The 12,051-nt window shown below is 43.4% G+C and overlaps 1 protein-coding gene across 1 annotated transcript in view; it reads right to left on the bottom strand.

Annotated features, from left to right (window-relative positions):
• TMEM178B (transmembrane protein 178B) overlaps window positions 1–11,376 on the bottom strand; it is a 403,362-nt gene extending 391,986 nt beyond the window's left edge. Inside the window, exon 1 of the mRNA XM_003777151.5 lies at window positions 10,972–11,376. Coding sequence (XP_003777199.2) covers window positions 10,972–11,353 — 382 coding nt within the window. The 5' untranslated portion in view covers window positions 11,354–11,376. The remainder of the gene's footprint in view (window positions 1–10,971) is intronic.
• Between the last annotated feature and the right edge of the window lie 675 nt (window positions 11,377–12,051).

Here is a 12,051-nt window from a genome sequence, read left to right as displayed (position 1 = left end):
CAATTGAAATAATTCAGATACTGCAGTCTCCCATAAAAGCAGCAAATCTGTCAAACTTCTATGAATGCTCACAGCAGCTTGTACTCAGACGAAACATCACCTGTAGATGAATCCTAGTGACTCCTGGAAGGTCATTTAAATGCCATCTCTGTGCATACAAACGTACAAAAAATAGGCCAGGCACGGTGGCTCACACCTGTCATCCCAGCACTTTGGGAGGCTGAGGCGGGTGGATCACCTGAGGTCAGGAATTCGAGACCAGCCTGGCCAACGTGGTGAAACCCCATCTCTAATAAAAAAAAAAAAAAAAAATACAAATTAGCCGGGAGTGCTGACAGGTGCCTGTAATCCCAGCTACTCAGCAGGCTGAGGCAGGAAAATCACTTGAACCTGGGAGGCAGAGATTGCAGTGAGCCGAGATCGTGGTGTGACTGGGAGCCTGTAATCCCAGCTACTCAGAAAGCTGAGGCAGGAGAATCACTTGAACCTGGGAGGCAGAGATTGCAGTGAGCCGAGATCGTGGTGTGACTGGGAGCCTGTAATCCCAGCTACTCAGAAAGCTGAGGCAGGAGAATCACTTGAACCTGGGAGGCAGAGAGTGCAGTGAGCCGAGATCGTGATGTGGCAGTGGGCACCTGTAATCCCAGCTACTCAGAAAGCTGAGGCAGCAGAATCACTTGAACCTGGGAGGCAGAGGTTGCAGTAAGCTGAGATCGTGCCATTGCACTCAAGCCTGGGCAGTAGAGTAAGACTCGGTCTCAAAAAAAATTACAAAACAATAAACTCTTTTTTTCTTTGAATCACCTGTTCGCTGACCAGCTTATATTTATACTTGCTGTTTTTAAACATCATGAATATACTATCTCTGATATGATTTATAAAATTTGGGCAGCAATGGCTGCCTTTTAGGAGAAGGACAGGCATCTGGGGGACAAGCAGGGATGGCAGGGCGACTAGACAAGCATTACCTAGTCAGGGCTCATAACTTTTAAGGGAGGCTGAGATTCCACCTTATCAATCCACAAATACCTCTCTAAGAACATCTTAGGATCACATGTCCCCTTTTCTGCAAAACATGCCCTGACTGCTCCCAGATGAGGCCCAGCCATCCAGGCTCCCAGCACAGAAATCTCCCATAGAACCAACCAGGGGGCTTGTACTTGTGAGTTTACCTGCCTATCTCCTCACTTTTTAGCTCCATGAGGACAGAAACAACAGATTTCACTCAAAATCCTTCACCTCAAGTAATGTGCCTGGCATTCTTGGTGCTTAATAGACAATTTTTTTAATAAGTTCAGTGAAATGTTCTTCACCATTCAATGATTTTTAAATGGCCCGAGGGATGTATTCATTAGTTTTCCTTGTTTTATATATTGGTATTCCTTAAAAGCTCTGTTCAGAAAAAGCAAAAAAAATCTAAAGCTCAAAAATGTTCAGCTATAAGCCCTACAAGGGCAGGAATTTCATGTTTTACTAACTTCTGCATCCCAAGCATACTTTGGCTGTGCCTAATACACAGTAGGTGCTCAATAAATGTGCTGAATAGGCCGGGCGTGGTGGCTCATACCTGTAATCCCAGCACTTTTGGAGGCCGAGGCAGGCGTATCACCTGAAGTCAGGAGTTCGAGACCAGCCTGGTCAAAATGGCAAAGCCCCATCTCTACTAAAAATACAAAAATTAGCCAGGCATGGTGGCATGTGCCTGTAATCCCAGCTACATAGCCTGGGCAACAAGAGCGAGACTGTCTCAAAAAAAAAAAAATGTGCTGAATGAATGAAGAGCCTTGGCTATGAAGTATTCCACACACTAAACAGAATCCAGTTCCCTTCTCTATTGAGGGTTTAAATGTATTTATTTATTTTCCTGGGGGTAATTTACCATTTTAACCACTTTTAAAGTCCAGTGGCATTAAGTACATTCACACTGTTGTGCATCTATCATCACCTTTCTCTTAGGTTTTTCATTTTAAACCCTGAACTGCACATCACATTTCAAGCCATTCGAAACAGGAAAAGTTCATTTTTATTACATGATTTTATAGTGGTAAGAAATTAGCTATTCCTATTGCAAACTAGAACCCAGGATGATCTCTTTAGAAATCTCTTTGTCTCTCACATCTGTCTGTCTGTCTGTCTGTCTGTCTCTCTCTCTCCCTCCCTCCCTCTTTCTCTTCCCACCCCCCATCAACTTTCGCCTTGCCCCTCTTTTCACCCTCCCTCAACCATGTACCTATTATCTACTCTTTGATACCTAAATCTAACTTTCTCATCAAATGTAAAAGTGTGAAAGGGCTTGGAGTTTATAGAATCTAAACACATTATTTTACATATGAGAAAATAAGTCACATAAAAGAGTATATGAATTCTCTAAAAAACAGCAATCAAGACATTAGGATGATTTTTCCATCTATTCATCCACCAAGTCACACCCTTCCTCCTCTCTCTGTGTATTGTTTGGGAGTAGTAAGTTATAAATATATCTGCATCTAAAAAAACGCTTGTGATTCTAACATCTAACATCTAGATATGTGTGGGGGGCGAGGGGTGGGTGTTTGTATATGATGGGTCAAACTAACCCAGAGTGTGTTTAGCATTCTGCCTGAAGGCCTAGGATTACTTACTAATAGCAAAGAGGGGGAAATGTTTTTAACTGACAATCCGAAGTGGAATATACAGTATTGATCCTCTAATTGACCCTACAGTAAAAGAATAAATAAACTGACCTCTTCAACAGAAAAAAAGGCTCTAGACTTTGTTGACTCAATAAAAAGAGCTCACTCCTGCGTTCCCTGACTAGTTGATTCCTGATCCCATTGATGCAGGTAAGACCTCCTGAGGAAGCACCGGATACCACTGCACATGACAATGAACTTGGGAAACCATGAGCTGGAGTGTAAGCTCCCTTAGGACAAGAACCAACCATGCCTTTTTGTTCTCCCTCCACACGTAGCAAAGAGCTCTGCACACAGCAGGTGCTCAAAACACATCTCTTTACTCCATGCATTCATTTGCCCAGTGAGTCACAGGTTTTCTTCTTGAATCATTGAGTCTCACTGGTTAGCTGAGTTTTAGGATGATTGAGGAGGAGAAGTGGGACTATGAGTGTGTTTATTTATTATATATGGGCATACACGTGGTGTATATGCAAGGAGGTGCACATCATGCATACAAGACTATGGATGTTTGCATGTGTTTCTTTGAAGGTGAGTATGTCTTAAGTTTTTTAATCAATCAGCAAACAGTTTTTCAGAACCTACTAAGTACAGGACCCCAAGTGTGTTTTAGAAATTAAACAGTTCCTGCCCTCTAGGAATTCAATAAAGAATGCAGAAAGAAACAGCCTGTGGAGGCCTCTCAGCTAATGATACCTCCTGAACTCCAGTCTATATTAGGTTTGCCACCTCTTTTCCCTGCAACACCCAAAGCCTCCTTGTATGGAACTACAGTCACATGTCACTGAACAACAGGGATATGTTCTGAGAAATGCATCGTTAGGTGATTTTGTCTTCATGCAGACATCAGAGTGTACTTCCACAACCTAGATGGTGCAGCCTAGTACACACCAAGGTTATGTGATATAGCCTATTGCTCCAAGGCTATAAACCTGAACAGCATGTTACTGTACTGAATACTGTAGGCAATTATAACACAATGGTAAGTATTTGTGTTTCTAAACATAGGAAAGATGCAATCAAAATGCAGTAGAGAAGACAAAAAATGATACACCTGTGGAGACTCTTATCATGAATGGAGCTTAGAAAACTGGGAGTTGTTTTGGGTTAGTCAGTGAGTGAGAGGTGAGTGGTCAGTGAAAATGAGGTCCTAGGACATTACTGTATGCTACTGTAGACCTTATAAATGCTGTACACTTAGGCTACACCAAATGTATACAAAATATTTTTCTTTCTTCAACCATAACTTCAGCTCACTGTAGATTTTTTACTTTATATACTTTTTATTCTTTTAACTTTACAACTGTATGAAATATTTCCTTTCTTTCTTTTTTTTTTCTTTTTTTTTTTTGAGATGGAGTTTCACTATTGTTGCCCAGGCTGGAGTACAATGGTGCAATCTCAGCTCACTACAACTTCCGCCTCCCAAGTTCAAGCAATTCTCCTGCCTCAGCCTCCCGAGTAGCTGGGATTACAGGCATGTGCCACCATGCCCGGTTAATTTTTTGTATTTTTAGTAGAGACGGGGTTTCACCATGTTGGCCAGGCTGGTTTTGAACTCCTGACCTCAGGTGATCCGCCCACCTCAACCTCCAAAGTGCTGGGATTACAGGTGTGAGCCACTGCACCCAGCCTCTTTCTTTATATCCTTATCCTATAAGCTTTTTTCTGTTTATAAAATTTTTTATTTTTCAAGTTTTGAAACGTTTTTGTTAAAAACTAAGACACACACACAAACATTAGCCTAAGACTGCAGAGGGCTGGGATCATCAATCTTGCTGCCTTCCACCTCCACATCTTATCCCACTGGAAGGTCTTCAGGGGCAATGGCACACATGGAGCTGTCACCTCCTGTGATAACAATGCCTTCTTCTGGAATCCCTCCTGAAGGACCTGCCTGGGGCTGTTTTACAGTTAACTTTTTTTACAAGCAGAAGGAGTACACTCTAAAATAATGATTAAAAGTATAGCATAGTAAATATATAAACCAGTAACAGTCATTTTATTATCAAGTATTACATACTGTACATAATTGTTTGTGCTAGACTTCTATACTACCGGCAGTGCAGTAGGTTTGTTTATACCAGCCTCAACACAAACACAGGAGTAATGGGTTGCTGCACTGTGACATCTATGATGTCACCAGGCCATAAGAATTTTTCAGCTCCATGATAACCTTATGAGACCACTGCAGTCTATCTTTGACCAAAATGTTACAGGGCACATGACTGCATTTCATTTTTGCCTTACTTGTCATTCTTCCCCTTTGCGCTTCATAAGGGCAGACCTTCATGGTACCCACTACCCTGTGCTATATTACACATGATTCATATATTAGATATTATTTTTACTCTATGAGTATTTTTTTTTCAGATGGAGTCTCGCTCTGTCACCCAGGCTGGGGTTCAGTGGCACAATCTCGGCTCACTGCAACCTCCGTTTCCCGGATTCAAGCCATTCTCCTGCCTCAGCCTCTCGAGTAGCTGGGATTACAGGCATGCGTGCCACCATGCCCAGCTAATTTTTGTATTTTTTGTAGACACAGGGTTTCAACCATGTTGGCCAGCATGGTCTCAATCTCTTGACCTTGTGATCCGCCCACCTCAGCCTCCAAAAATTCTGGGATTACAGGCGTGAGCCACCGCGCCTGGCCATGAGTATTTATTTATTGTCCATCTCTCCCCTCTGGAATGTAAGCTTCTCCATTTGGTCCAACACTGGACCTGACGCACAGCCCACAAGCCCTCAATAAATACTTGTTGAATGAATGAATGTGTCCTTCATGTCTATAACTTCAGCATCTACCACAGCAAGCGAAGTAAATAAGCAAAAGTTATATGACAAAATATGTATGCACTTCGGTCAGTGAGCTTCAAAACAGGGTGTGTGAGCCACTCGCATTACTTCAATTTAGAATTGAGATTCCAAGAGTATTATTTCCTTTTTCCTCTCAATTTGTGGAATCAATATCCCAGTTTCTTCTCCACCTCACTCCTGCCCCGATAGATTCTAAGATGATGGTAGAGAGTGGTGGGTGAGTTCCCACATCCGGAGCCAGAATTCAAATTCTGACACCTTCGTTTCCTAACTAACTATGAGACTTCACAAGTTATCTGACCTTTATGTGCCTCAGTTCCCTCAACTTTAGGATGAGAATTTAAAATAATACTAATACTTCCTAGGGTTATTATGAACAATATATTAGCTAATACATGTAACACTTTTAGGAGAGACCTGGCATCAAGATTGGCTATAATTATCATTAATCTCTTTCCCACCCCATCAACTTTGCAAGTGATGTTTAATGGAGATGGAGAGGGCAGGAGGGAAGAAGGGAGAAGCTTGTGAGAATTCTGTGAGTTGACGATAGGAAATTAAAATATAGATTTACCATAATTGGCCATGAACTAAAGCCTTCTGCCCAATATATTCAAGTAGCAAAGTTTCTTAAAGTGTAGAATGATATACTTAAATTTAAACCCAAGTTATCATGGAATTATACTCATCTGAAACAAAGTTATGTGCTTGGCTCTTTTAGAGGCTATAGGCTCTGCGTGGCTCTGTCCAACAGAATTTTCTCTGATGGTGGGAATGTTCACTGTAATCTGAACTGTCCCATATAATAGCCAGTAGGCACATACGGCTATTGAACATTTGAAATGTGGCCAATACAACTAAGGAAATAATTTTTGTTTGTTTTTTGAGACAGAGTCTCACTCTGTCACCCAGGCTGGAGTGCAATGGCACGATACCAGATCACTGCAACCTCCACCTCCTAGGTTCAAGCGATTCTCCTGCCTCAGCCTCCTGAGTAGCTGTCATTACAGGCACACACCACTATGGCCAGCTAATTTTTGTATTTTTACTAGAGATGGGGTTTCACCATGTTGGCGAGGCTGGTCTCGAACTCCTGACCTCAAGTGATCCACCTGCCTCGGCCTCCCAAAGTGCTGGGATTACAGGCATGAACCGCTGTGCCCAGCCTATTTTATTTAACTTTGGTTATTGTTAACTTGAACAGCCACATGTAGGTCATGGCTCCCCAACTCGGCAGCATAGCTATAGGGGATTTGATATACGAGCTCCCTGACTTGGTCCATGCCTGCTCTCCAGCTCCTGGTCTGCTCCTTCTCCTTGCCCCAGAAATCAACATTCACAAGGCCAAACTGCTGTTCCACACCTCTATGGCTGTGCATATGCTGGCCCATTGCCTGAAATATCCTTCCTCCACACCCACCTCCAAACCTTATCAAACATCTTGTTCAGATTTCATTTCCTCGAGACAACTTTCCCTAACCTCCTCCCGCCCACCTCCTGCTACTGCCAACACAATCTACCATTACTTCCTCTGTGTTCCTCTGCATCTGTTTCTGTTGCTGCTCTCGTCATCCTGTAGTTGTAACCTATTTTCTCTGACACTAACAGACTATGAAAATTTTGAGGACCAGATCTTATGCATTTCTTCATCCTAGCGATGTGTGCCCATCACACAATACATGTGCAGTAAATATTTGCTGATCCTGTTATTAATTTTTAAATATGTGAATGTTTTCTTAACATTTTTTGGAGTATTGAAAGCCACTTTGTGATTATGGGAACTATTTAAGTCAAAGTCTATTATAAGGCCAATTTTCAAATCATAAAAAGTTCTTAGAGTACCAGTTGAAGTTCTACTTATTTCAAACCACATCAATATAACATTTTAGTACAAACCAAATAATGTATTTTTCCCTTAGAGTTCCCTAGAACAAAATCCTACCTATAGCTCCTCCTCCTAAGGGTCTGGAAGTCTCTTGGATTTCAGAAACTGATCTTGTCACTGATCTGTCCCCAGTGCCTGCAGTCACTTACTAGGGAGACATGGATGAGATTTAAAAGCAAGAAGACATAAGGACCTAATTTAAGACTTGTCATGGATGCCATCAAATGGGAATTCAGGGTAATCTACCCTTGCTGCACCCTATATCCAATCTTACCCCCAAGAAGGAAATAATTAAAACCTTATCCACCATGAAAAATAATGTCCATACGTGATGTGTGTCTGCTTAGTGACATGTTATCCAAAAAAGAATCTTCCTTATTCTTTGGCAAAGCTCAAGAAATGGTCCTTTCATAGATTATGTAGCATCTGTTGCAATATTAACTTGGCCTGATAGCCACACTGATTCATATTTTCCCATCACGATTTTCTAATTTTTTACTTAAATTCTCACACAAGTGTTTCTATAATTAGAATAAGCTCGGATGGATACATTTCTGTGAACCTAATTTGTATGAAATATTTCCCAAATACCAAGCATCTGGTGAACGTACTTTACAAATGATTGTCTTTCCTGACCTCCAGGAACTTACAGTTTAAAAATGCAAACAAAGGAATACACAGTGATGAGAAATGCATATGTGTGGGTACAGCATGGCAGAAGGTCCTTGAGGAGAATGGATTTCAGAATGCATATGAATCCAGAGGACTTTACCTTCAAATTAGACATAGATTTGATGTTCGTTTTCTTATTAATTATGTGGTTTTATGTTGAAATGCACAAACAGCACTTTCTAATGTAATGAACATCGATTTAACAAATAACTAAGTTCTTTAGATCATTTAGATAAGTCTCTAATTTTCCTATATATTAACAGATTTTAAAGTCTTTTCTCTGGTTTTCCTTTTCCCTTGCCCATTACATATCTTCCAGAATTTTAATCAAAGCAGATATTTCAAAGAAGACAGAGGTCTGAGATCTCTTTTGCAGTTTCTAATGAATAATGTGAGATAAACATCTTTTTCTAAAATGTCTCATTTAAATATAGGGATATCAATTTCTCTTTTTAACTTCCTTATAAAATCTGCCCATCTAAGAGGAACACTGATTAAGTGTAAAAATTATGTTCTATATGTTATTGGAATTGCTTGTGAATTCTACTAATATAACATGCACTTATTTCCAAAATGTGTCTATTGCTGCTCAGAAAAGGAAGATCTGGTTTTCAAAGAGCGTGTTTTGAGGTTAAAAATGAAGATAGTGACCTTAACTCTCTCAAGATTTGTAAGGCTGGCATGCCATCTATCTCAATAATACCTAACAAGAATGTCAAATGGACAGAAACAGCCATGGTAAGCAGGTGCTTGCCGCTAACAGTGATTGCCGTATTTTGGGCGATGGGGAACATCATTTCCATTAGTTCAAGTGAAATACAACGCCCTGCCAACTCTAGGTATCAGTGTATTCAATACCCCTGCTGTGCCATGTCCATTTTCTGTTGCTGCAATTAAAAATCAGTTGTTACAAAGTCAAAATGTTGTACATTCTTCCCCTATCCCTTTCCCTGTCTCTGTGTTTCCAGCTTCACCGGAAGAACATGTCACTATGGCAACCAACCCCTCCGGTGCACAGACCAAGTCAACCTTTCTAGTCAGACTGCCAAGCAGAGCAACAGGGAATCAAAGCTCTAGAACTGCCAGAAACCATGAATTCCATCCCCCTTTCTCTAAGTGGGGTTAACCAACACAAGAAGGGATACCTGTCTTATTCTAGAAGGCATTCAAGGAAGGAAAAGTAAGAATATCCTTCAACAAATTCTCCCAGTGTTTGCTATTTATTATTCACAGGAATTCTCCCTCACATGTCAGCTAACTTCCTCTCATTTCAATTTTAAAGAAAGCAGAAAATCATGGATAAAATAACAGTTTATAAATCTGAGAATCTCAACACTGTTATAAGGTTACTCATTGTCAAAAACTATTCTAGGCCCTCTTGTTTTCCTGCCTTGGCATCCAAACCCAGGTTGGTCTCTTCTGGACTCCCCTAATATTCTGTACATCTTTACAAAGTGGTAGTGCTCCAAATGGGTCACCTTGTTCCAATAAGAACCCAATTGTGAAGCAAATGGGATATTGGTTGTATTAACACACCCATAACAAAATCAGCTAAAATCCCTAGTCATCCTAAAGAAGCTACAAAACAAACACTTAGATAGATTCTGTCTCTGAAGCCACCTCACCTAAATCTGACCTGGCCACCTAGACCAGACCCACTGCTTGTCATTCTTAAACAACTGACTTTTTTGCAAATTAACAATTTTTTCTGATCAATTGCACACTTGTATCCATCAAAGAACATCAGTTCTCATAAATATTATTTTAATACAGCAGCAAACCTCACAGCATTATAATGAGACACTAAGAACTGCTTTTATATCTTGGCCTCAAAAACTTTGCAAATAATAGTATCTTTGTCACCTTGACATCCCCATTTAATAGTTAAAGAGAATGAAACACAAGGGGAAAAAAACCAGACTCATAAAATCTGCACATCTTCCTAGGATGTAGGTACCATAGAAGAGAACATATTCCTTTCTTCAGAGCAGTATTAATACACATTCAAACAATATTCCAGTGGGTTGACAACAGGATGGTTCCCAAAGTATAAATCATACAAGGTTTACAAATTCCATCAGATAAGCAGAATTTTTTAAGTAATGTGATCATATTAAAGTATCAAATAAATTTTTATCATTAGCAAATGCAGCTTGTTTTGTGTTTTGACATACACTTTGGGAATTTTTATATACATTTTCTGAAAATCTTATTTTTTTTTCTCTGACATGCCCACTTCGATGTTACTGAAAGAACTATTTTTTTTTTTTACTTATTAGACCTTGTTGATATTCGATGCACAGAAGTCACTACAGTCAACCACTGTTTCAGAAGGAGACATAAAGAATTGTGATATGATGCTGCTGGTCAGCTGGCTTTGAGCTGCTTACAGGACAGGGGCTGTGATTTATTGATGTTTATACGACCAGTGCCTACACCATACCTGGTATAGTACAGCGCTCAGCAAACGTTTCTGGTATGAATAAGGCCTTCTCTGTGAAATGTTTCCCCCAATTTTCCTTGATTAAATCAGTTCAACAAAAATTATTAGGAGCCCGTCTACCCCTGACACATGACTCCTAAAGGGCTTCCTTTAAGAGCACAAACAACGTTCGAGATTCCCTTCTTCTCAGAGGCTGATGAAGCATTATCCTGGATAAGAACCCTGGACCATGAGGTTCTACTCGAATCCCGACAGAGAAGCGCGAAAGGAGAGGCAGGGGAGAGAGTTAAGCCTGCAGCAACCTTCATTAACAGCTATTGGGAGGCAAGTTCTGGCCCCGAGGCTCAGCCAGGCCTGGATAACAGGACCGCCTGGAACCCAGAGACCTGATAGCCTGTGGCCTGGGGAGAAGACGCGAGGGGCTGCGGGGGCCTAGAGGCGCCGGGCTCTCCGCAGCGCCACGCCTTGCGCCCGGCGCTTACCTTTCCGAATGAGGGCGGCGATCTCGGGGTCGAAGCCCTGCCGGTGGCACTTCCTCCAGAGGCCCATGTTGGTGGAGTTGTACTGCCGGCTGCACTCGTCCGCGGGGCTCATGGCGAACAGCTGCCGGCGATTCCGGGCCCGGAGGAGTTTGCCCTCCCAGCGGTCCAGGCGCGAGCGGCTCGCCCGGAGCGGCAAGTTGTTGTTATTGTTGTAAATGAAGCCGGGGTCGACCCGGCGGGTGTTGAAGGCCTTGCACCTGTCCCTGTGCTTCCTGGCGTCCGTCTCGTACCAGTGGTCCGAGCAGATGGCCACGGCCAGCATGCCGAGGGCGCAGAGCGCTAGCGAGAGGCCAGTGTAGAGCAGTAACCTTCCGGCAGCCATGCCTCCGCTTGGCGGCTACACCATGGGCATGATCCGCCGCAGCCTCGCCTTCCCTCGCCGCACCCGGAACAAAGCGGCGGGCGGCCGAGCTGGGGGAGGGGGCAGGAGAGGGACTCGCGCCGCGGCGCCCCCTCGGCCCCCGCCTACCGGAGCGCGCCCGGGGGACTGCGGGGATGGGGGCGGGCGGCCTAAAAAGTTCTGATCCGGAGAGGCTCCCGCGGGCTCCTGGGCATCCTCTGAGGCAGGTGCAGCCTCCGGCGGCGGCGAACCCAGCGCGGCCGCCTCCCGCCCCCTCCCCGCCCCGCAGGAAGCGACTGCCCCGAAGCAGTCGCCTTGGCTCCCAGCCCGGCTTCGGGCGCCGCTGCCCTCGGGCCGGAAACTAAATGCCAAGTGTCCTCGGCTGCGGTGGGGCTTGCGGGGGTTTCTTTGTGCAGGATGGTGACGGGACAGAACTCGCCTGTCTCTCTGAGGGGGACGGGGGGTGCTGTCAGGAGGCGCCACTGGACCACCGGGTGAAGTGGAACGCCCCCGATGCGGCCGGCGGGCGAAAGAAACCTCCAGGTGCTGGGGCCGGCTTCTCCGAGTCCCTCCTGGGTCTCTGGCTGAGAGACTCTCCCCCTCCCCGTCTGCAAGCAAAGACCTGGGGCGCGCACCCAGATATGTTCTTCCTCTTTGTGTCGGGTCCTCTTAAAATCTCC

This window comes from Pongo abelii, chromosome 6 (genome assembly GCF_028885655.2).
Source record: "Pongo abelii isolate AG06213 chromosome 6, NHGRI_mPonAbe1-v2.0_pri, whole genome shotgun sequence".
Lineage (NCBI taxonomy): Eukaryota > Metazoa > Chordata > Mammalia > Primates > Hominidae > Pongo > Pongo abelii.
This window is presented reverse-complemented; position numbering and strand designations above follow the sequence as displayed.